A 25,895-nucleotide genomic window follows, 5' to 3' on the forward strand; every position below is an offset into this window, starting at 1 on the left:
AGCCAACTTCAACACCAAAGCTTCACTGCAACCAGCCATCTCTCTGCAACTCTACTTGCAAACCCACTTCACCTTCTCTACTATATACCTGCAAACCCACTTTACCTTCTCTACATATAGCCATGATTCATGTTGTTTACTCATAGGAGGTTTGGGAGAATTTCAAGGGAAGTAACTTTTCGTCTTTTCTTTTCCTTTTCCCCTTTTTTCCTTGGGAATAGAATACATTTCAGCCAAAGCATATTGTTACCTATGCATGTCAACTTTCTTTATGATTTTTTTTTTTGGAGCTTTGAGATTCAATGAAACTATCCATTAGACGAACAAGACTAGAAATTCACACACAAGATGACCAACGAGAATACTTTTTTTTTTTTGTTCTTGTTGCCTCTGTCAACATGGATAGAAGAGAAAAAGAAGGTGGTAGGGAATAGAAGAGAAAATACTACCACCCAAAAAAACATAGGGCAGAAACTTCACTTGCATAGAACCACATGATATCTCATAATAGTAACAGTTCATAAGGTAACACAAGCAAGTTCCTTTTATACTATTTGATTGGAGTTACTAACAACAGCAGCTGGCCAAGCGTTAAGATGGTAAAACCAGCAACCTCCTGTTCTTAGTTCACTATATTTGTCGGGCTAGGTATTTATAAAAGTTTCAAATTTTGGTTTGGGCTATGGCCCTATTTAGTCAGATCCAAATATAAATCTTATGATATAAATCCATGTGGTCCTTTCAAATCTTATAAAATCTTATGATATAATCTTTAAAATCCAAAAGTTAAAAATCTTGATTATACAAAATTATCAATAAAATCTTATAAGTCATTACATTCTGATTAAATATGCTGAATTTTTTTATTTTTAAATAGTCTTTTAAAATATCAATTGAATACACCCCCCTTAATGTTTGAAATAACCAAGGGCAATTTCTGATATTTTGAATGTTTCACCATTCTCTGCCTTTTGCTTTATATATATAGATAAATAAATTATGAACATTGTCAAGCATCCAAGTTGTTAAGTCTCTATCAATTTTTTCTAACAAAAAAAAATCCTCGATCAATTTCATCAATTAAATTCAACAAGAAAATTCAAAAAGCAAAAACGCGCAAAAGACCTTGACTTTGGCTTTTGAATACCTTTTTCCAATTTAATAACTTGGATCCTTGACTATGGCTATTGAATAATGTAAATTATACATCGAAAATTTCAGAAAGTAACAATATATAAGTAAGCGATTCAACAACTAATAATGGTATCAAGACCTTAATAAAACAATTTAATACGAGTATGCAGAAGGGTTTTATGTGAACGCGAGACCTTGACCTTGGCTTGTGAAACGACGAAAAAGCTCGACTTAAACTACAACTTATGGGGTGCGTACTGGCATTATATATATAAGGAAGAAGGTAGGAAAGGAGGAGCAAAACTTAGACCTGACTACCATAAAAATGGTTTCCAAGGCCAACGGTGTTTGCATGATGAGTCTCTTCATCCTATTGCTGCTGTTCTCATCCAAAGTAGCGTTTGCCAGAGTTTCCCAATTTTCAGAAACTAGTAAGTCTCTTTCCCAATACTATATACTTATATATATCTACAGAACTGTATTCACGTACGTATTTCTTTGATCACGATTAGATGTATTCAAGATTTTCAATTCAACTAACTTATACAATGCGAGATGAGGCCTCACATTTTCCAAAAACAATAGAAATCACTCTCTAAAAGGCCGCGTATATGTATGTGTATATTGATCAATGATTAGTTATTAATAAATTTTTGCATTGTCATTGAAGAAGAGAAGATGGGTACGGAGTTTCCAAAGATGAAGAATATTAACCTGGCAAAGAAAATAGGAGCACGTGAAAGGCCAGCACCTGCTAGCCCAATACCTTAGTGATGCCGGAGCACAGGGGTGGATGAAGACAAATATTTACTATTTGAGATAATGTTATTTTCTTATTTATGTGGTTTTGGAGTATATTTTATTATTTATGTGTGATTTTATAATTACTTAGTTTATTGTTTATCCAAGTAGCTTTGGTGTCCAAGTCTTGTAAAGCCTATAAATAAGGCTAACGTAATAGTTTTAGGGGGGTGGTTTTGTTGATGATTAATTATCACTTATTTGTGGCATGAATTTGCTACGATATATGTGAATTTGCACTTACCCTAAATTTGAGTGTTTGTGTGTGTCGTTGGTGACCTATGTTAGCCCAAGCTTTAGTCCAAGAAATGAAAATTCGTGATGTTAATTTTCCATAAGAGGTGGTAATAAATAGGATAATCTGGTCAAACCAGAAGTCAGTAGTACTTGTATGAAAGGATAATATAATATTTTAATCTAACTTAAAAACAATATACATTCTAATTAAAGTTTATATATATAAGAAATTAAAACTCCGATAAGTCTGACTACAGTATGTTCATACCAGAGGATCTTATTTTTCCTCAAAACTAGGTCACACGCAATTCAGAACGTAATGAGTTGTTCCAGTGTAACATCGTCTGGTCCTCTATAGGGAGAAGCAGTTTGGAACGATAACGCCTGACAAACCATTAGCATTGTTGGCCTCGATTGTGGATGGGGATGTCTGCAAGCAATTGATAGCCTTGCAATAATAGTTATGATAGTACTCATAGGTGGTGGATGGGAACGAAGAGGAGGGGGAAGGCGTTGGTCCAACACGTCCTTGAGCAATACGTTTGCATAGGTGGTGGATGGAAATGAAAAGGGGGAGACGAAATCGCCTGGCACCTGCTTTCCCATAATCACTTCCAGTGCCAGCACTCCAAAGCTTTAAACATCACATTTCTCAGTTACCTTCACAGTGTAAGCCAACTCTGCATACAAATTAAGGAAGAGCAAACCATCAATATAGAAAGAAAAAAGGTGCTATATTTCGGTATTTTACCTGGTCCTACATATCGATATATATGTGCCTACAAGAGCAGTCCAATTCGATGAGTCTGGATTCAAAAGCTTAGCAGTGCCGAAGTACGAAACACAAGGCTCGTAGTCACAATGCAGCAAAATGTTGCTGATTGATAATGTGAGACATTTCTTCACATCCTCACATGAAAAAGACTTTGAAGTTCCTACACCTCTATTAGAGTCATCGCCTTATAAATGAAAAGTTTGAATTTTCTTGTTGAATTTAACTTATGAAATCGACATAAGAATTGAGAAACGGTGTAGAAAGGGTGAGGAAGTTGTAGTGCAATTTATGTACGTTAAGCTTGTCTCTTAACTCCATAAAGAGTATAAAAGTCTTTATAAATATAGGATTGAGTACACCCCCATGTCATGCTTATCATGAAGGAAGTTGAAGTTCCACACCCCAAAACCAATTGACAATATTGGTTAGAGTAGTCCAACTCCTTATAAGTCATTTCAAGTTTTGTTAGATTTTTAATGTGGGATATTTCTTCAATTCCTTACTAGGAGAAGACTTTGAGGCATGTTTACGTATCCATAATGGGTATGTGAAGAAAATGAATGATTTTCATTCTTAACTTCCATCGTGTTTACTTGCAATCAAGAATGAAAAACTGCATGAGCCCCATCTCAAAATTCGTAATCAAACCCCCTCAAAACTAGGAATAAGATCAACTAGGGGGAGTAGTAGATCCAATTTCCATTCCTTTTTTCCCTTACTACATTCCAAAAATACCCTTACTATTTTACGATAATTCCAAAACACCCCAAACCCTAAAAAATATTCAATGGCTATTTATTAATCACCATTGGAAAAAGCAAATTTTTTTCCTTTCACATTGGTTGCTAGCCTCTACTTGTCTTTTTATGCTTCTTATAACTGTGTAATTTTTTTTTTCTATTATATTCCGTATATTATTATATACTAGTTTTATTTATTTATTTATTTTTATCACTCATCGTAGTATTTCATATTATGCATTAGTTATAAAATAAAGTTTTGTCAATCTTGTTTTTCTAAGTTACTTAAGTAAAATATATATATTTATATATGCAAGGCATTTTAGTAATCAAATTAATTTAGGTTCTGATTCATGAAAATTAGTAAATAATAACAATGGGAATCAACTTCATTCTTGATTCCATATGGTTAGTAAACACCTTAATTGGAATGATTCTTCCCATACCGATTAATTACTTCCACGGTTCCTTATTTCTTCAATTCTGGTAAGTAAACGGTTTCTGAAGTCTTTACTATAATGTTAAAATCATCGTGTTATTGACAAGACCCGCCCTTAATTCCTCGGAATCCATGACGAACCTTGTGGTTTTTTTCGACATCGAACCGATGCCGGGCCCACTTACTAACAACATCCTCTTCTCCAAAAGCAAAGAAGGACAAGACCTGCCCCGAACTCCTCAGAATCCTGGAAGAATCCTGTGGTATTTTCAACATCGTACCAATGTTGGGCCCACTTACTAGAAGGGACGAGACTTTCTGCCCAAATTTCAGCAGAGTCTCCCCTAAATAATGGACATTCCCAAAATTTTAAACATGTCAAAACCATATATAAACCTCAATCGGCAACATGCACAAGTTAATAACATGCAATTAACAACAATGGCCTCCGACCTTACAATCAAACCTTAATATGAGCGACATTAGAGCAATCTAAAGTAAATTCAGTTTGCAAACGGAACGCAGTTGACAATAACAAATAGATAAAGGTTGTCCTACACAAGTCGGGCTCGGAGGTTAAGATCTCGGCTCAGCTGCACGATATGAGTCTCTCTAATGCTTGAGGGGTGCAAAACAGAAAACGTGTGAGTGGACAAAAAAGTTTGGTTATATTTGAAAACAACATACTAACCCCACTATTTTGGAAAATAATGCCAAAAACATGCAATTACCATATCTATGTAAATTGTGAAATCAAAGTATTCTCGCTTATCCCCAAGAAAATATGATAATATCCAAACCAAAACCTTTGAATCCAATCCAAACGTTCCCGAAAGATAGACTTAAAAACGACAAAGGTAAGAATGACTTCAAAATAATCAACTTATATATTTATATATATATATATATACGAATATATATAGTTATATATATAGACTACAATGACTCATACTATATGAGTACATACCCCAAATCCCGCAAGTATATGAATATATATAGTATACATGTTATATATAGATATATACATATATGAGGTAATATCACACCAACTTGAGTACCGGGGAAACAATCTAATAGGGGGATTGTTTGACTAGCCCGCAGGGTTTCAACTTTCTACCCTGCATCTTGGGATGAGCTGTCCAACCGGGGGACTACCATTCTACAGCACACACTCCTCAAATTCCAACGCCACATAATCCAACACCACGTGTGGTTACAATAACCAGAGGAGGGTACTTAGCATTGTGCAATCACATATTCACAAAACAATCACAAAATACCCTAACTCATATTAATCTCTTGCCCATTTATTTAATCACAAAGTGAATAGCACTTTCTCAACATATAAAATCCATATTCCGAATAATTATAACTTCAATATCAAAAAAGCAGAATTATTCATAATTAAATGATATAATATATATATATCCATTCCATAATCATAAAAATCTCATATTAGATGCATGGTAATTTAATCAATAAAAATGATGCTATTTCAAAACATTGTCCACACACAAGTAGTCCCATGGTGTTTGACCCTTGAGAAGGTCTTGCCTGCTGAGTAGGAGTAGCTACCAATTTAAAACACGAGGGCTAGATTAATATAAAACGTTTCAAATCAAGACTTTAAAATAAATTCCTAATTTCCCGGGATTCAAGTGTGTATATGATGGACAAGAAGTTTATAAGGTCTGACTACGTGTTTCTCATGGTGGAATAGCCTCGGAAGACGCTCGGTCAACCGAGTGGTCAAACTTTCTAAATTTGGTCAATTGGGCCATGGGTCCCATGACATCTGTTTTCCGATCCCAAAGTTCCTATGGGTTCAACAAGTTTTATTATACTTGTCCTGCAAGTTTGGTTTGAATCGAATGGTCGGATTGCTCGTGATCGCACGATCGGACGATTATTCTTTAATGCAAACTTTAAGTCATTGAATTGGGGCATCCGGGACTCCAATTCACAATCTGCGAATTCCTACACGATCCTAGAGATATCTAGATCAACATATTCGGAGATGGAGTCGTTCCAACGGTCCGAATATAACGAATCCAGATAACGCCTAATATACGTAATCCGATAGACATTCAAACAATAACAAAATTCAAATTCGAGCATACCATTGTGTGCAAGACAACATGGGGATCATTTTAGGACCTAACTGCCCACCACTAAGTGGCCCACGAACCGCCACACTCGCCGACAACGCGTGAGTGCCCAAAGTATTTTCAGCGATCAGAAAATCTCCAAACCGCCAGTGAAGACCTATACCTACATGATCAGGACAATGAGTGGATCAACTTTGTTCTTGGACCATGCCCAAAAAGTGATCAAAACTTGCCAGAAACATGAGTCGAAAACTGGCCAAACTTTAAGCAATAAATTTGAGTTTCAAAATGCAGAAATTGATCCTAATCAACCCAACCATCAACTAGAACACATTGAGAGGATGAAAAAGTATACCTAGATAGAAGAAATTGGTGGCCTGCTATCACTAGAACGAGTGACGGAAACTTGAAGTAAAAACTAGCCTGATTTCGATTTTCTAGCGGCTATGGTTGGAATGGAGATAGGAGAGCTGGTCGGTCATTTTGGGACCATTCCTGCTCAGGTGGTGGCGGCGGTGAAGCAAAAACCGATCAACTGCACTGTTGGGGGGCTATGTCACACGAGAGAGAGAGAGAGAGGAAATTCTGATTTTAAAAAACCATTTTTGAAATATTTACGATGGTGCCATTATGATTCCTTTGATCGTAACCTCTTCGTTTCAACTCCGATTTGAGCCCATTACGTGTCTACGGACTCATCTCGGCGGGAGCTGTATTCATGTATGTATTTCTTTTCCATAAAAATGGTTTCCAAGGCCAACGGTGTTTGCATGATGAGTCTCTTTATCCTATTGCTGCTGCTGTTCTCACCGAAGTAGCGTTTGCCAGAGTTTCCCAATTTTCATAAACTAGTAAGTTTCTTTCACAATACCATATACATATATATCTACAGAACTGTATTCACGTACTTATTTCTTTGATCACGATTAGATGTATTCAAGATTTTCAATTCAACTAACTTATACAATGCGAGATGGGGCCTCACATTTTCTAAAAACAATAGAAATCACTCTCTAAAAGGCCGCGTATATGTATGTGTATATTGATCAATGATTAGTTATTAATAAATTTTTGCATTATCATTGAAGAAGAGAAGATGGGTAAGGAGTTTCCGAAGATGAAGAATATTAACCTGGCAAAGAAAATAGACGCACATGAAAAGCCAAAGGGTGCTGGCCCTTATCATTGTTCGATGTGTGGATGAATACTTGTCAGCGCGCGGACCCTTCTCAATATTTCGCAAAACAAGAACACATGTTTTTATATTTTTTTTCTGTTTTTATAATTTACTGTGAATTTTTAAAGTTTTTATCTTTTGGTTAATATTCAATCAATACATGATCATTAAAGAAATTAATAAAGAAATTATATGGTAAATATTTTTTGTGTAATTGATATTTTTTACCAATTAATCTAATACTAACTCAATAAAGAAGTTATAAATTCTATTATTTGGATAGCTCTAATAACTTGTTGAATTTTCTAAACAAATTATTACTAACTCCATGGCTTGTAGACTCACAAAAATGAACCACATACAAGTTCTTCTCCAAAGTAAACCATTCTGCAATGCAAGTGTCCCAGGCCAGAGTAAATTGGCATTCAGACCAACTCCTGACTGTAGGTACATAGATCAGTCACCCTGACCGTAGGTACTTGCCAAGCGCTCATAGAAAAATATTCAAAAGATTGCTCAATATTTAGGATATTTTGTTTGTGACCACCGTGGATTTTGAACTTGAAATCTCTTGTAATATGGGAAAGAGAAATACTATTAAACAAACAAAACAAAAAAAACTAATCTGAATGGGACACAAGGGGACACCAATTTTGGGAACAGGTGATCTGTCCCCATGAGATACATAGAGGGTTTTAACTCCCTAGCCAGACCAACACAAAGAGGAGGAAATAATTAATTTAATTTTCTGTTATATAACTTTTCATTTTCCTTAAACCTCGACGGAACGAGGAGAAATTTATTAAAAAGAATAATTAAACAGCTGGGGGATAACGGACCAAGGATGGCATCAAACTAGACACACAAAATCAACGAAAGCGAAACCCAGGAAAACCCACTAAATCTTTAGCATAAATGGTAGCAGCCCACGAAGGTAAGAAGTCCCACCAGTAATAGGCACGGTTCTTGGCATCAAAATTTGCTAACATATCTGCGACACAATTACCTTCCCAATAAATATGAGTGCAAACAAAATTCATCTGTTTAATGCGCCACAAATAGTTCTGCCACTTCGTACGCAAAAACCAAGGAATGGAATAAGATGTAGAGGACAAAAAATGAACCACCAAAGAAGAGTCTGTCTCAAGCCAAAGATGCTTCCAATCTCTCACCCAAGCAACTCTGATAGCCTCAAGAAAAGCAAGAACTTCAGCTGCAGTTGAGCTAGGTTGGTCTTGATTAGAAGCAAAAACACCAAGAGCCTTGCCCTCACTATTTCGGAAAACACCCCCAAAGCCTGTGCCTGAAGCTTTACAAGAACCATCAATATTGACTTTAACCCAACCAGTAGGGGAAAGAGACCCACAACACACGAATAAACTTGGGGGCTGACAGAGTGAGAGGCAAAAAACCCAAAAGTTGGAATATCAGTAGAGATGGAGAATGACCAGAGACAAAGCAAGCATTCGCAGATTCCTTAAAACGAGAAAGGAACCATCGTTGGGCATAATCCAGGCAAACAACCAAGTGATCAAAACGAATATGATTTCTTAGATGCCAAATACCCCACACCAAATTGCATGCTACCAATAATCATAGTTTGCGGGAAGAGGGCGAAAAGGACTCCACAAAAGGACCAACAAAAAGATTATCCATCGAATCTACAGTGCATGAAGACTTGTTAAAAAGCTGGAGCAACCATTTCCGCAAGGCCATGACAAACGGACAAGTAAGAAAAAGGTGGTTAACAGTTTCACCATAACGATAACAAAAAGAACAACAAGAAGCTAGGGACACACCATGCTTTTGGAGAAATTCATCCGTAAAAGCCGACTCTGTAAAGCTTTCCAAACCACCAAGCTTTTCCTAGGCTGAAGAGCTTTATCCCAAATTACCGTACTCCAAGGCACGGGGGCATTATGAGACAAAAGCCACAAATATGCTTCTTTGGCTGATAAAATACCAGACATAGCACCAATCCAAATAAGATGATCAGCACGCGGGTCAATAGGCAAAACAATAGCCTCAATAGAAGCTGCCAAATGAGGAAAAGCCCTTAAAAAATTCACAAGCAAATCCCAACGACAATTATTAATAAAATCAGCAACTTTAGCATGAAATGAGGGACAAATGCCTAACAAATGCATCAAAGAATCACCCATCCAATTATCAGTCCAAAAATCTATTTGAGAACCATTACCAATTACCCATTGAGAATTCTCCAGGACTTGAGGCAACAACTTCTTAAGGCCCAACCAAATAGAGGATTTTCGGTAAATTTGAGGAGTAAAGAACCTTTCGCAAGGAAACGAGCTCGAATAAAAACAGCTGCCAAAGAAGTAGAAGAAACCAAATCCCAACAACATTTCAATAGAAGAGATCTGTTCAAGACAAAAGATCCTTAATACCCAAACCACCATGGTCTTTAGGAAGACAACAAGATTTCCATGCCACAAGAGGAGCACCACGAGAATTCGGGTCTCCAGACCAAAAGAAATTCCGAATCCAACTTTGAACTTTAGTCAACAAGGAGGAGGGCCATTCATAAACTTGGAAGCTATATATCAGAAGACTTTGGATGACTGACGAAATTAATTGCAATCGCCTTGCATGAGAAAGAAGAGAACCCTTCCAAGCAGAAAGTTTACAACAAACACGGTCCGCAATAGCTTGAAAAAATTGTTTCTTTGGTCGACCTTGGAAAATGGGAACACCCAAGTAAGTGAATGGAAAGGAACCAACACCAATTCCAAGAGTACAAAGAATGCTTGCTTGCCGAGGCCGCGTGTAATGACCCAAGAAGGCTAAAGATTTTGATTTATTGATAAACTAACCCGAGTTTAATCCATACTCAACCATAAACCACATCAAAACCCGAAGATTCTTTGTAGTGCCTTGAATGAAGACCATTATATCATTTGCAAAAAGAACATCGCTATGAGGCATAACACCTCGTGGAGCATTAACCCGACGCATAGCTCCAAATTCTATTAAAGAAGAAATTCCACGACTGAAAACCTCTTGTGCTAAACAAAAAAAGAATAGGGGAAAGAAGGTCACCTTGTCGAACACCCTGAGAACAAGATAAGAGAAGCCAAGCAATTCTTTGATCCATAAAACAAAAATCTCACCAAACCCGAAGGCCGTTAGAACACGAAGAATGAAGCCCCAATCTAAAGTATCAAGGGCTTTCTGAATATCAAATTTAATTGCAACATTACCACCTTTGCATTTACGATCCAAAAGATTCAAGCACTCCAAAGTAAGTATAAATAGAATTAGTCATGGAGCCCCTTTAATAAAGGAATTTTGATTATGAGAAATAATGTGCGACACAATAGGCCCAACACAGTTAGCCAAAATTTTGGTGACGATCTTAAAAACAAAATTAGCTAGTGCAATCAGATGAAGCCGAGAAACCGTACAGACCAGGAACTTTTGGAATCAATATAAGAAGATTATAGTTAAAATGAGGCATGACCAATCCTTGAAGAAAAAAACTTTGAACTGCCTGAACCACTTCATGACCAACCACACTCCAACAGTGCAAGAAAAAAATCTCACCAAAGCCATCAGGACCCGGAGAACTCAAAGAATCCATAGATTTAACAACACCAAAAATTTCCTCTTGGGAGGGAATAGAAGTGAGAAGCATGTTCTCCCCCACAGTGACTAAAGATGGAATAACCCCTTCGACAAGACCTGTATTAACTACTTCAGCATCAGCAGTGAACATCTTCTAAAAGTGATTAACAATATGAGATCTAATTGCATCCTGATCATCCATAATGGTATCTCCATCTTTAAGAATTGATAAAGATTGATGAAGCTTCCGGTATTTCACCATGGAGTGAAAAAAAGAATTGTTTCTATCACCTTCAGCAAGCCAACACACTCGAGATTTGTCCCTTAACAAGATCTCCTGCACACGAAGAGAATTGTGAAGTCGCTTTACACTGATCTTCAGGCAAGAGTCGCTCATCCGAAGGCCCCGAATTTATAATTTCAGTCTGAATGGACTCCAAAGCTCTCACGGAATCATTCATTTTAGCATTAATGTCCCCAAAATCCCGCCAATTCCACTCATTAAGCTTAGCTTTAAGAGCCCTTAATTTAGACGAAAGAACGAACATTGGACACCCATGGAAAGAGAAACTCATCCACCACTGCTCAACCATTTGCAAAAAACCAGGAGCTTTCAGCCAAATTTGTTGAAAACGAAAAGGTGGACGTGACACCAGCTGTAATCTATCAAAGGTTCGGAGGAGACGACAATAATCAGATGTCGATTGTGGAAGAGTACAACAAGTCGTGCTAGGCCAAGCATCCATCCAGATATCATTTCCAAGACACTTGTCTAAGCGCATTTCGACAGTACGCCTAATTCCTCGACGAACCCAAGTATATGGGAGGCCAGGCATTGGAAAATGAATAAGTTCACAAGTTGAGGACATAAGCTGAAATTCAGAACAAGAGAGAGAATTAGGCAAGCAACCACCTCTCTTTTCATGAGCTCCCAGACATAAGTATGGATATTGTGGAATAAAAATTTTTGTGAGGCCCGCATAGCCACACAAAGAAATTTAGATGGGAAGCTAGCTACTAAAACAAGCAAAGAAATTTATTAGGTGTGAAAATAGAGAAGGGATACCTTATCAAGTTGGGTTCAAATGTAAGAAGTTTTCCATGAGATAGGAGGCAAAAAAATGTTAATAAATATATGAATTAATATGACATAAAGAAACTATAAATTTTGATTAATTTACAAAAGAAAACATTTTTCCATTTTTTCCCAAGCTTGGTAGAAATCTAACTCATCCAACACGGATTCCTTGTAGTACCTAAACTCCTCAGCCCTTAACCAATCACTACAAAAAATCAATGCCTCCACAGTTTTTAGACTACTTGCATATTCATCTAGGCTCGCGAGTATCATCCTCACACTTTATCTTTGTAAAATGCTCCCAAACCCCGGAAGCATTCCTACAAGGCTTTCTTTTCCTAAAGTGATAGGTAAAAAGGCTGATTGTATAGGGGTAGATTGATGAACTTGATTTGGTGGTGCTAGTTGGTTAGTTGAAACAGGGGTTTTAGATTCTCCTTCCATGAAAATAATACCCTATAAAAATACAAATATTGCATGTTTCAATAACCATAAACAGTAAACATTAACACCAATAATTTCTATAAACTACAAATAAAGCAGCAACCATAAACAAAACAAATAAAGCAACAATCAAAAAATACAAAAAAATACCAGAAAGAAACACAACTAGCAAGCCAATCCTTCCCTTAGCCTTCAAAATCAATTTTGTCCAGAAAAATCACAATAGAGTCAAACACTGGAAAATAGCAAACAATCCAAACAGTTCAAATAACTGTTATTAAAAATTGTGGTTTTTCCTTTTCTATAAAATTCCTATTCAAAACTTTTAGATTTAAATAATATATAAATTAAAGATTAAACAGTAAAGTAAAATAAAAAGACAAATAAATAAATAAATAAAAGTTAAGATTAAGAAAGCAAGCGTGTTATAGTGAAAGCACGTCAAAGACGCTGTTCTAAAGCCTTTGTAGCCTCCCTACGTGCAGGTAATGACAGTCTACAAGACTCCAAGATACGACCCCAATATGCAGGCTTAAGGTCCGCTATGAGCACGTTCACAGATGGATAGAAATCTCCAAGCCACAGAACCGTTGCCCAAGAATAATATGGAAAGTAGGGAATATATGAAAGCAAGGGAATAGATAAATCTGATTGTAGTGTGTTGAAATGTGAAGGAGGAGTGGCCTTTTATAGGCATCCAATACTCGTAACCTCCAGACACATTTAACCATAATAGTTGGTGCAATGAATAGAAAATAAAAACTGAAAATTAAACAATTTGTAACTCCCATAATAAATAAAAGAAAATGGCCAAAAATTAAAACAGAAGGTTTTAAAAATTTAAAATAGTAAAAGATAACGAAAATATACATATGGGCAACATAATACTATGCAATTGGTGTAGGTGCCTTCCAGGCTTGAATCTTCACTTAGTGATGATAGTTTTCATTTGAGGAACCTGAGTGTACACAGTATTGAACTCGGCACCTTTGACCAAACTTCAACATATCCCACACATAGTATTGGTTGAGGCTTGGAAGCGGGGTAGGGCTATTTATGGCCATGGGCTAATCCTTATTCTCATGAGAGTTGCTAAAGAATAGCCCAATTCTCACAGTCGCAGCTTCACGCCGTCTCTCACTTAGGTGAGTTCTCCAAGAGTACATGTGACCTGCACCCTATGGGAGATTGCCCGCCTCCAAACTCATTCAGGGATAAATCCCTTCCTAACGTCACATTATATAGCATTGATGTCATAGGGATGAGTATGAGGACATCTCTAGGATGCCTCCACATGATATAAACAGTGCTCAATGAGTCATGCAATATGGATTGTTTCTACCCATTGAACTTCCTTCATGATATCGCCAATCACAGAAGTTGGGTTACCTCCCTAGGTGACTCCCTTATGGGCTTAAGCCCATCCCCCTCGACATTTCTAGGACTCTGCTCCTAGAAAGACCTTTAGTCAATTGGTCAGCAATGTTGTTCTCCACTTCACATACTCCAAAGATACAATGTTCTTACTTAATAGGCTCTTCATAGATTTATGTCTCCCATGTATGTGCATGTTCATTTTCCTATTTGTATGAGATTGTTTCACCAAGTCTATTGTAGCCTTACAGTCACAATGAATAGATAAAGCAGGCAATGGTTTCTCCACCAGAGGCATATCCATCAATAAACTCTTAATCTATTCAGCCTCAGTGCAAGTAATATCCAAAGCTATGAGTTCAGACTCCATAGGACTTCTAGAAATAATTGTTTGCTTCTTTGAACCCCATGAAATTCTAGCTCCACCTAATAAGAAAATGTAACCACTAGTAGACTTCACTTCTTCATTGTATGTTATCCAATTTGCATCACTATATCCCTCTACTACATTTGGAAATCCTTTATAGCATAGTGAATAATCCATTGTTCCTCTTAGGTACTTGAAAACTTTTTCCAAAGCATTCCAATGTTCCTTGCTTGGGTAATGTGTATCCCTACTTAATCTTCCAACAATATAAGCAATGTCTGGCCTAGTCTTATTTGCAATGTACAACAAAGAACCTATCATCTGGGAGTACTTCAATTGAGAAAACAGTTGACCTTGATTTTTCTTTAAATGAACATTTGGATCATAAGGTGTTGGTGTGGGCTTACATTCAAAGTGATTGAAATTCTTCAACATCTTCTCAATAGTACTAGATTGACTTAGAGAGATTCCTTTTGTTGTCTTCTCAATTTTCATTCCTAAGATTACATGTGCTTCTCCCATATCTTTCATGTCAAAATTCCTAGATAAATATGACTTCACATCATTCACAATCTCTAAATTCGTCCCAAATATCAAAATGTCATCAACATATAGGCACAAAATTACATGTTCTCCATTATTCTCTTTATAATAAACGCATTTATCGTGACCATTAAACTTAAAATCATAATCTAGAATCACCTTATCAAATTTCTCATGCCATTGCTTAGGAGCTTGCTTTAGGCCATATAAAGATTTAACCAACTTGCACACTTTATGTTCCTGACCTTTAACTATGAATCCTTCTTATTGCTCCATATAGATCTATTCATCTAAGTCTCCATTTAAAAATGCCGTCTTCACATCCATTTGATGAATCACTAAATTATGCACAAATGCTAAAGCTATCAAAGTCCTTATGGTGGTAATCCTAGAAACAGGTGAGTAAGTATCAAAATAATCTATCCCCTTCTTTTGTGTAAATCCCTTAGCTACCAATCTTGCTTTCTATTTATCAATACTTCCATCTGGTTTCAACTTTTTCCTAAATACCCACTTGCATCCTATCGCTTTATTTCCAGTAGGCAAATCCGTTAACATCCATGTATTATTTTGGATTATAGATTGAAACTCATCATTTATAGCCTCTTTCCAGAATGGTGCATCCACAGACATAACGGCTTCCTTATAAGTTGTGGGATCTTCTTCTACTAGAAAGGTATAGAAATCATCTCCAAAGTTCTTCTCAACTCTCGCTCTTTTGCTTTTTCTAAGCTCTTGAGATTCTAAATTTTCGATCGTAGTTGAGCTAGAAGGCTTCTCACTTATTTGTACTTCCTTAGAAATTCTTGTCTTGTACGGGAAAATATCTTCAAAGAATATAGCATCTCTTGCTTCCATAACTGTGTTGTTTGCAACCTCATTTACTTCAAAGTTAATCACCAAAAACCTATTGGCATTGCCATTTTTGGCATAACCGAGAAAAACTGCATCTATAGTCTTAGGAATTATTTTCTTTCTCTTAGGATTGGGTATGAGTACCTTAGCTAAACACTCCCACACTTTTAGGATTTTAAGGTTAGGTGATCTTCCTTTCCATGACTCATAAGGAGTTTTCTCATTGTCCTTCAATGTTATCCTATTAAGTATGAAACCAACAGTTAACATTGCTTCCCCCCACAAATTCTCAGGTAGTCCACTACTAAGAAGCATAGAGTTTACCATATCCATCAGGGTTTTATTTTTCCTTTCAGCCACTCCATTAGACTTGGGTGAATATGGTGGAGTAACTTCATGTACAATTCCATGTTCTTCACAAAATGCTCCAAGCTCATTTGAAGTATACTCCCCACCTCTATTGGATCTAAATCTTTTAATCTTTTTCTCCAATTGATTTTCTACCTTACTTTTATAAATCTTGAGTTTATCAAACACCTCATCTTTTGTCTTAATAAGATAAATATAACAATACCTAGAGAAGTCATCAATAAATGTCATAAAGTACTTGTTTCCACCTCTAGTATAAGACCTATTTGAATCACACACGTCACTATGTATGAGCTCTAAGATTTGGGTGTTTCTCTCTATAGGTTTGAAAGAATTCCTAGTTTGTTTGGCTTCAACACACACTTCACATTTATGCTTGAGGTCTACGTTAGACTTAGGGATTAGCTTAAGATCCATTAACCTTTTGATTTTGCTCAAACTTACATGTCCTAACCTTCCATGCCATACATTACAGGATTCAACATTAAAATCTTGAGGAGAAATTTTATTATCTTTAAAAACTACATTTATTTTGAACAATCCATCACAAACTTATCCTTTTCCAATAAAGATATTGTTTCTAGTAATAACAATCATATTCGACTCCATTACAATTTTGTATCCTTGTTTTACTAAGGACGATCCATGATAAGGTTTCTTCTCATGTCAGGAACATGTCGCATATCCTTGAGAGTTAGAGCCTTCCCAGATGTCATCTTCAATTTCACTTCTCCTACTCCACGTACTTGTGCGACGGTGTCATTTCCTAGGGTTACACTTCCTTCACTTGAGTTCTAGTAATTTTTGAAAAATCGTTTGTTAAAACACACATGTACGTTTGCCTCAGAATCTAACCACCAATCACTATTACTTAAATATGTGACATTAACTAGAGGCTTAGAACTATACCTTAGATTGGGTTCATCTTGATCCACCAACACATTCACTTGGGCTTTAGGACCCCTTTGTCCTTTGTTCCACTTAGGCTTTAGCTTGTAGGGCTCGGCCCTCTTGTAATGACAGTCTTTGGCTCAATGATTTGTTCTCCCACAAACGAAGCATGGTTGATCCATCTTGCCATTGGAATTGTTATGGGGTCTATGGTGCTGGCGATTTTGGTTTCGATGGAATTGATTATGGTTGGGTTGGCTATTTCTGTTTGTCCTCTTGAAAAATTTCCTTCTAGATTGGAAACGATTCCTATTGTTTGAACTTTCAACTAGGTTCACTTTTGTCTTTTCTTCCTTAGGCTTGTTACTTGATCTATGTTTCTCTTTAATCCTAAGTGAGTTTAATATTTGGGTTAAGGTTAAATCTACTTGTTTGTGCCTAAGGGTTTTTGCAAAGTTTGACCAACTTGGGGGTAATTTATATATGAGACAAGAGACTTTAAACTCTTCACTAACTTAGTACCCTTATGTCACATCCCGGGATCGGCTTCGTCGTAGCACATTGTCCGCTTTAGGCCCCCCTCTCTGCCTTCACGATTTTATTTTTGGGAACTCACGAGTAACTTCCCAGTAGGTCACCTATCCTGGGATTGCTTTAGCCCCAACTTGCTTAACTTCGGAGTTCCCATGACTCTGAAGCCAGTGAGCTCTCAAAAGGCCTCTTGCTATATGGAAGCGGGCATGTACATATAAGGCACATCACCCCCTCTCCGTTGGTCGATGTGGGATGTTACACCTTAAGTTCTATTTTCCTTAAAAAATCTTGGTACTCATGAATTTGTTCACTTACAGTTTTATTCTCAACCATCATATAGTTATTAAAGTTTGAGATTGTAAAACGATCTATTCCCGCATCTTCTATCCCATATTCAGCTTCTAATTCATCCCACAAAGTTTTTGCATTTTTTGTATCTTGATAAACATCATATAGGTCATTAGAGAGAGCACTAAGGATTCTGTTATGGCAATGATATTCTAATTCTTCTTTTGTCATCTTCTCCTTAGTTTTAGAAGTGGTTTCAATAGTTTTATTGGGTGTGGTTTGATCTTCTAAGGCAGAAACTAACCCTAAAACAACTAATATTTAAGTTGTCTTTGCCACCTCTTAAAATTTGTCCCATTAAATTTTCCAGGTTTAATGCTATTGGTCTCTACACTATCCATCTCAATTCCAATAAACAATAATGAAGCAACAAAATCTGAAATTTAAATGTAATAGAAGTTGAAATTTAATAATGATCAAACAATTGCAAATAAATAATATAGGCTATTTATGAACCAACAATAACTGTTTTTATTTTTTAAACGTGCCAAATTTATAACAAGATATTTCACTTCAAATTTTTCTTAAAACAACGGTTACAAAATCTGGTGTACTTAATTAGCTTTTGAAAACAAACTTAAGATTTTGTTTTAAAACAAACGTGAAGTGATTTGGTTTAAAAGGGATTTTTTGAATCTTGGATTTTAAAGTCCTTAATTTTGAAAACTGTGTAGGCAAGAGACAAATAAATAAATAAATAAAAGTTAAGATTAAGAAAGCAAGCTTAGTATAGTGAAAGCACGTCAAAAACGTTGTCCTAAAGCCTTTGTAGCCTCCATACGTGCAGGTAATGACGGTCTACAAAATTCCAAGATACGACCACAATACGCAGGCTTAAGGTCCACTATAAGCACGTTCATAGACGGATAGAAATCTCCAAGCCATAGAACCGTTGCTCAAAAATAATATGGAAAGTGGGGAATATATGAAAGTAAGAGAATAGAGAAATCTTATTGTAGTGTGTTGAAATGTGAAGGATGAGTGACCTTTTATAGGCATCCAATACTCGTAACCTCCAGACACATTTAACCAGAAAAGTTGGTGCAATGAATAGAAAATAAAAACTGAAAATTAAACAATTTGTAACTCCCATAATAAATAAAAGAAAACGGCCAAAAATTAAAACAGAAAATAAAAACGTTAAAATTTAAAAATCCTTTCAGATTAATAACAGTAACAAACATATAAACATCCATATGAAAATAAGGACATGCTCTTACAAACATCCAAATTTCTCTTATCTAATGCTTTTCTTTTCTATTTGCAGAAGTTGACAAATACTCTTATTTTATTTATTGACAGAAGTTGAAATATATATGTTGAAATTAACTATCAATATTCCCAATTCCCAGCAACCTATATTATGCTCTGTAGAATTGTAAGTAATTAGCTGATTAGTAAATAATAAGCCATGAATGTTAATTGTGTATGCACATAGTGTCTTAGAATGACAAGTGTGGGGCCCCAATATGTAAGGCTAAAATAGCCACGTGTAGTGGTCCTAGAAAGTAGCTAGATGTGTGGCTGAGATCAAATATGATGTGTGTGGATCCAGCTATATCAACCGACTGTTTTTATGATAACCGTCATTGTTTTGAAATAAAGACGACGGCTATAGATTTTTGTTGAAAACCGTGGTGTATTCACTGAAAAGAAGACGGTTTCTGAAAAACGACATCTATTATCCCTAAAGATGACTGTTTGTTAAAATACAAGTCGTCTATCAACTATAAAAACGACGATTTTGTTGCAACCATCGTCATGTATCAACTGCAAAATTGATTTGATTTACATTTTATGTTTTTTTTTTTCCATTTCCAATGATTCTCTACAACGATTTTAACTAGAAAAACCATAATGCTTTGTGAACAATAAATTCATGTCCAAATATGCTATTACCCACGCCATACGTATATACTCAAGTTGTTTCTTTCTTAAAACTTGAAGATCATAATTTACCAATATATTCAAATTGTTTCTTTCATAAACCACCTTAACATCAAAGCACCACCTGCAGAAAATCAACATCTGGTCATTCTTCCCATAAAAGAATCTATAATATCAGGGAAGCACAGAAAAACATAATTTCATTTTTGTCATAATTCCAAGCATCAAATTGACATACATATCAGATTCTCAACAGCAAAAGGATAACAGAGAAGCAGTAAAAAGATGCATGTATTCTAGTTACAAAGCAACAGAGGTAAGGATAAACTATTGCAAATTGATATTTGAAGTGCAGTTACCTGTTCAAACAGAATGCTATCTATACAATCTAAAGTGGAATTAACTGTTCAAACGGATGTTAGTGAAAAGCATTCTTGTAGCAGCCCTAGTGAACATCTTAAATCCACACTGCAATGCTGAAGAATACAACGTCAAGGTAACAGTTAAGTGCCTTCACTTAAGATTTGGTACACTACGCAGAAAATTGCAAAACGTATACTGATAGAATTGGATCATGAACAAATTATCCCTAAACCCATTTTAGATTTATACAACGCAAATCACCCACTGAATTTATCACAACACGTCAAAAGGAAAGAGGAACTCTAGTTTCAAGTAAAATACAGCTGCACAAATTAAGAAAAAATAAAATGATTCTTCGCATGCAATACCTGAATATTTGGCAAACAAATGCAACCCTTAGCACCACAAAGACAAGAAAGGAAAGTATTTGTGTTAGAGTAAAAAAAATTGAGAGGGGAGGGGGAAATGAAGTCACCTCAAAAAGTGCAGTTGAAGGTGCGCATGGAAACGCATCAAATATGAACTGCTTTAGTTTTAATCCCATTGTATGTCCATGGATAGAAGGAATTTTCTTCTCAGCGAGATAGTAACTGCATTCACAACAACATGTTTGCAACAATATCGTTAGAATAGCTAAAACTATGGATGAGAAACTCCAAATGCACGGTGCTGATGATGCATAAACTAAAAAACAAAAAGTAAAACTTAACATCTGCATTTTACTTTGTAACGACACCATGTGGTATGTACTTAGACAAAAGCTAGCTCAAGTTAAAGAGAGAGTAGATTTTTAGAAGCTCGCTCAGGTCTAGACCTTGCATAATTTAGAGAAGTCCATGGAACCTCTGCCATACAGAACAGAGCCACGACAGTAATCTCAGCAATATGGTTCACTTATCTTATCCATTTCTAACACGCTAGACATGATTATCACTATTGGAACAATACAATCATTTTTAATTTGAAGCAGAAAATCATAAAAGGAAAAATCTCACAGAAGAAAGCTAATAATCCATTGCTGTGTTGCACAGATATGTTACAAGATATATATGACAAGTATAAAAGATTAGCAGATAAAGGGATAAGACAATAAAGAAATATATAGTTAAATATTACTTGTTTATTTTTTCTTTAACATTTGAAACTAGCACTCAGATCTCGCTTTTATAGAAACAATTCCAAAGAACCCATTTTTTTTCTAGAAAAAATTACCCTCACCCTTTTGTTCTTGGAAAAGAAAATACAAAATAACCCCTCCTGTATCCCTTGCATATCCATCATGTATCCATGTAGTCAACTAGATACGAATTCAGAGTATCTGATGCATTTTGAGACATACCATGGATCAAGAAAGAGAACCAAAAACAAAAATACGGAGAGAGAGAGAGAGAGAGAGAGAGATCAACTGAGATTAAAATATACATGATATGACTCGACTAAGATTATCTGAACCCCACCTTCAAATTCGCGAATCAAAGACCATCTCTCATCTCTGTTTGAGAAATTATAGCCTGAGAAGGGGGAATGACCAGAGTTCTTATGAAAGAAAAGCACTCCAGAAGGAAAAAAATAAAAAATCTATATGAATAGACAACCAGCATAATCCAAACAGAGCAACAACTCATAATCAAATTGAAACAATATAACAGGTAAATCATAAAGAACATAAAAAAGAAAAGAAATTTCAGACCAACTGTTGCAGAGGCCTTGGCGGCTTTAGAGGTTTTGTTGCAGAAGGAGCAAGCTTAGGGTTTCGATGGGTTTGATCTGAAAGAGCCGGAGATCGATGAGAGAGTATAAGTAAAAGGATACTAGGGATTTGAAATAGCAAAAGCCCCAAATCTCTTACTGAAACTCTCACTGACCACGGCGGCGCAACGAGATGGCGAGCTCAGAAACCTTGAGTAAAGTCGCAGTGGAGCAGACGACGTTATCGATCACGACCTGCAAAGCAAAAGAAGTGAATGGTCAAGAGAGAGACGCATAGCAAAAAGTGAAAGACAGACGAAGAGAGAGATCTGTGACGACGAGGGAGGAAGAGAGATGAGGAAAATTCAGAGGAACTGTTTAAGAGAATTGAGAGCGCTGCGAAAATTAGGGGAGGGAATGCATTCGAGTTGGAAGGAAATCTGAAAATTTTAAGTCCAGAGCGAACTCACTTACGAAGCCTAGCGTGTTTTAAAAGACAACCTCTGTAATTACAAATGTCGTCTTTTAAAACAGAATTCTATTTTAGTGGTGTATAAAATTGTATATCACGACGCTTTTGTAATATCTTTTAAAACACACCTATAGTTTTAAACTACACCGTCGTCTATTTTGTGTCGTGGTTTTACAATTCTGTAGTAGTTTTAAATTCAGCACAAGGTTTAGTTCTAGAAATTAAAATGTGATGTGAATTTTCTACAACAGGTGGTAATAAATAGAATAATCTGGTTAAACCAGTTACTCGATATAAAACAGAACAATACATATGCTAAAGTTGACATGAAAAGAAGTACTCAAATGACTACAATATACATATGGCACACGCAAATCAGATCGTAATGAGTTGTTCAAGGGTAATATCAATTGATCTTCTATTGGAAGAAGCAGTTGGGAACGATAACGCCTGAGAAACCATGTGCATTGTTGGCCTCGATTGTGGATGGGAATGTCTGCATGCAATTGATAGCCTTGCAATGGTTATGAGTTCATCTTGAAGTTGAGGTGTAGGAGGGGGAAGGCTTTGGTCCAACACATCCTTGAGAAATATGTTTGGATAGGTGGTGGATGGAAATGAAAAGGAGGAGACGAAATCGCCTAGCCGCTTTCCCATGATCACTTCCAGTGCCAGCACTCCAAAGCTATAAACATCACATTTTTCTGTTACCTTCATTGTATAAGCCAGCTCTGCGTGCAAATTAAGGAAGAGCAAATCATTAATATAGATATATCCAGAATTAATTTTTTAAGAAAAAACTTCTATATTTTAGTATTTTACCTGGTGCTACATATCCATATGTGCCTGCACGAGCAGTCCAATTCGACGAGTCCGGATTCAAAAGCTTAGCAGTGCCGAAGTCCGAAACACAAGGCTCATAGTCACAGCGCAGCAAAATGTTGCTGCTTGTTATGTCTCGATGCACAATTGGTGGTGAGCAATCATGATGCATATAACACAACGCATGAGCAACACCTTTTACAATTCTCACCCTTGTGCTCCAGTCCAATTTTTTAGCTTCATTCTCGTTGCTCAAGATTGCAGCCAAGCTACCTGTTTCCAAATACTCATAGACCAAAAACGAGTGATGGGCACTTGAACAAAAGCCAAGAAACTTCACAATGTTTCGGTGTCGTATCTGAGTTAAGGCCCTTATTTCATTAAGGAACTCCTTCCGAGATGCCTCCTCACCATCAAGTGTTTGATGGAATTTCTTCACTGCAACAATGCTGCCTGATGGGAGCTTTGCCTTGTAGACGCTTCCCTGTCCTCCCTTCCCGATGCAATGAATGACATCAAAACCATTGGTTGCTTCCATGATTTCTCCATACATTTTTCTTCCGTCAAAATTAGATATTGAGAAAAAGCTTTCGTGCATATTGCTCTGTTTGATTTCCAGTTCTTGCTTTCTTCTACTTTTTCTTCTTCCAATCAAAACAAATGCCAGGAAAGCAAGTAAAAGTGTTCCCAAGATAGGGAAAATGATTAAGAACTCCTTCCTTGAGGTATGCTTATGCTCCACAGAATGATTGCAGGGTTTTAGTCCTCCAACGTTGCCACACAATCCGTTATTCCCATCCATTCGAGCATTTTGAAATGCTTTGTTGTTGGGGATTGGACCCTGCAGTTGATTGTAGGATATGTCGATGTGATACAGGCCATGCATTTCATCAAAATTTGTTGGAATGAGACCTGTAAGATTATTGTAGGAAAGATTCAACTTCTCCAAGCTTTGCATACTGCTCATTTGTGATGGTATCTTACCCTCAAGTGAGTTATGACTTAGATCAAGTTGGGACAGATGAACTAACTTCCCCAACTGAAATGGAATTTCTTGACTGAACTTGTTGTTGCTCAAATTCAAGTAGTGTAATTTGAGAAAGTCACCAAAAATGCCTGGAATTGACTCGTTGAATTTGTTGGTGGACAAGTCAAGATATTCAATATCAGTCAACGATCCAAATTCTGACGGTATAGGACCCCAAAGTTGATTGTCATTCAACATCAAATTCACCAAAGAAGTCAATCTCCCAAAGTTCTTTGGGATCACCCCGACTAAACTATTGGAAGAAAGATCGAGTTCACGAATTTGGGTTGCATGGCTAATCTCAGGTGGTATTCTACCAGTAAGCATGTTCCCTGCAATTCGTAGTGTTGCTAATTGCGGACACTGTCCCCAGAGCTGTGAGATTTCACCGTGCAAGTTATTGTGGCTCAGGTCAATAAAATGAAGATTTGGATAGGCACCAAAGGCTTCAGATATATTGCCCGTTAGTTGGTTCCCTTCAAGATGAACTCTCACTAAGCTCTTGCAATTTTGCAAACCTTTGGGGATTGTACCTATGAAATGGTTGGAGTTTACACTAAAGTTTTGTAGTGATCCGCCACGACAAATATTTTGTGGCAAATAACCAGAAAAATTGTTAGTGTCAAGTTCCAGCACAATCAACTTCATGAGATTCTCCATCTCTTGGGGGATGGAGCCAGAAAGTTGGTTAACGCGTAGGAATAAGGTTTCTAGGTTGATCAAGTCACCAAGTGAAGTGGGGATGGAACCATTAAGGTGATTATCGCTCAACTGTAGGTCCACAAGAGATTTTAAGTTCCCTATCTCTTTTGGAATTATGCCGGAAAGATTATTATTAAAGAGATAGAGAAGGGTAAGGTTTGCTAGATCGCCTAATGATGACGGGATTGAACTGGATAGATTGTTATCATTAATGCATAATTCCACTAGAGACTTCAAATTTCCTATTTCTGAAGGAATGGAACCAGAAAGTGTATTGTTGGACAAGTACATCATGGTTAGGTGTTTTAAATTTCCAAAATCTGAAGGAATGGGACCTGTTAAATAGTTGTTCTGCATGTACAGTGCAGCTAAATGGGAAAGGTTACCGAGAGAAGCCGGGATTGGACCTTCTAGATTGTTGGTTTGCAGAGCAAGCTCATTAAGAAACTTAAGCTGACCAATTTCTTGAGGAATTGAGCCATTTAATTGATTCTCATTTAGGTGCAGGACTTGAAGACTATTTAGAAGACCAATTTCTGGTGGGATTTTCCCAGACAACTGATTATAAGAAAGGTCAAAATAGATGAGTTTGGAGAGGGAACTTATCTGAGATGGGATGGCACCAAAGAGTTGGTTCAAGCTGAGGTCAATGTATTCGAGATTAGGGAGGGACAGGAATGGAAATTCATATAGCGTACCTTGAATCCCAGAATTGGTGAGGTTGATCCTGTTGACACTTGCAGCAGTGTTGCATGAAATACCAGTCCAACCGTTGCATGGGATTGTATTTACTTTTGGATAGTAAGCCCACGAGATCAGATTATTCTTGGTTTGATTTTGAAAGCTAGCTTTCCATTTGAGAAGAGCCTCTGCTTCAAGAGAAGAAGCAAAAGCAATGTTTGGTGATGAGAGCAGCTGGACATACAAGAAAAGGCAAGCTAGACAGCATAATAAATTTGTCATTGTTTTTTGTTTCTTCATACAATTGTGTATTTGATGGCTTTATTTATAGCTATTATTCTACATGCACTTTTTAAGTCTTTCCTACACCTCAGTTAAAGTCATTGTCTTACATTTTGAGACCTCCTGTTCACTACTTTTCCGCAAATTTGGAATATGGGAGAAGACTTTGAA

The 25,895-nt window shown here is 36.6% G+C and overlaps 1 protein-coding gene and 1 long non-coding RNA gene across 29 annotated transcripts; one reads left to right on the forward strand and one right to left on the reverse strand.

Annotated features, from left to right (window-relative positions):
* Positions 1-1,289: 1,289 nt before the first annotated feature.
* LOC103325644 (uncharacterized) lies at positions 1,290-2,185 on the forward strand. The gene is made up of 2 exons (XR_513641.3): positions 1,290-1,565; positions 1,805-2,185. It is a non-coding gene; the product is annotated as an uncharacterized LOC103325644 (long non-coding RNA).
* A 16,760-nt stretch (positions 2,186-18,945) lies between these two features.
* LOC103325645 (uncharacterized) lies at positions 18,946-25,757 on the reverse strand. Of its 28 annotated transcripts, XM_089047860.1 has the most exons (8): positions 23,033-25,757; positions 22,209-22,941; positions 21,740-21,993; positions 21,507-21,560; positions 20,525-20,639; positions 20,418-20,444; positions 20,046-20,162; positions 18,946-19,810 (listed from the first exon to the last, which is right to left on the reverse strand). In XM_089047860.1, the coding sequence occupies exons 1-2, from the start codon at positions 25,740-25,742 to the stop codon at positions 22,586-22,588; spliced, it is 3,066 nt and encodes a 1,021-aa protein (XP_088903986.1). In that variant the 5' UTR covers positions 25,743-25,757; the 3' UTR covers positions 18,946-19,810; positions 20,046-20,162; positions 20,418-20,444; positions 20,525-20,639; positions 21,507-21,560; positions 21,740-21,993; positions 22,209-22,585. The 28 variants fall into 28 exon arrangements, 25 of the variants coding, with proteins under 25 accessions (XP_088903986.1, XP_088903979.1, XP_088903996.1 ...); XM_089047853.1 differs by lacking the exon at positions 20,418-20,444; XM_089047870.1 differs by lacking the exons at positions 20,046-20,162; positions 20,418-20,444 and adding an exon at positions 21,268-21,367.
* Between the last annotated feature and the right edge of the window lie 138 nt (positions 25,758-25,895).

This window comes from Prunus mume, linkage group LG3 (genome assembly GCF_029339155.1).
Source record: "Prunus mume cultivar Tortuosa linkage group LG3, ASM2933915v1, whole genome shotgun sequence".
NCBI lineage: Eukaryota > Viridiplantae > Streptophyta > Magnoliopsida > Rosales > Rosaceae > Prunus > Prunus mume.

What these genes read in the sequence shown, in the direction of transcription:
- LOC103325645 (XM_089047871.1), bottom strand. Translation starts at nt 25,742, where the DNA reads ATGAAGAAACAAAAAACAATGACAAATTTATTATGCTGTCTAGCTTGC. An exon ending in ATATGGATATGTAGCACCAG is followed by an intron (nt 22,942 to 23,032) that starts GTAAAATACTAA and finishes ATTTGCACGCAG; the next exon opens with AGCTGGCTTATACAATGAAG.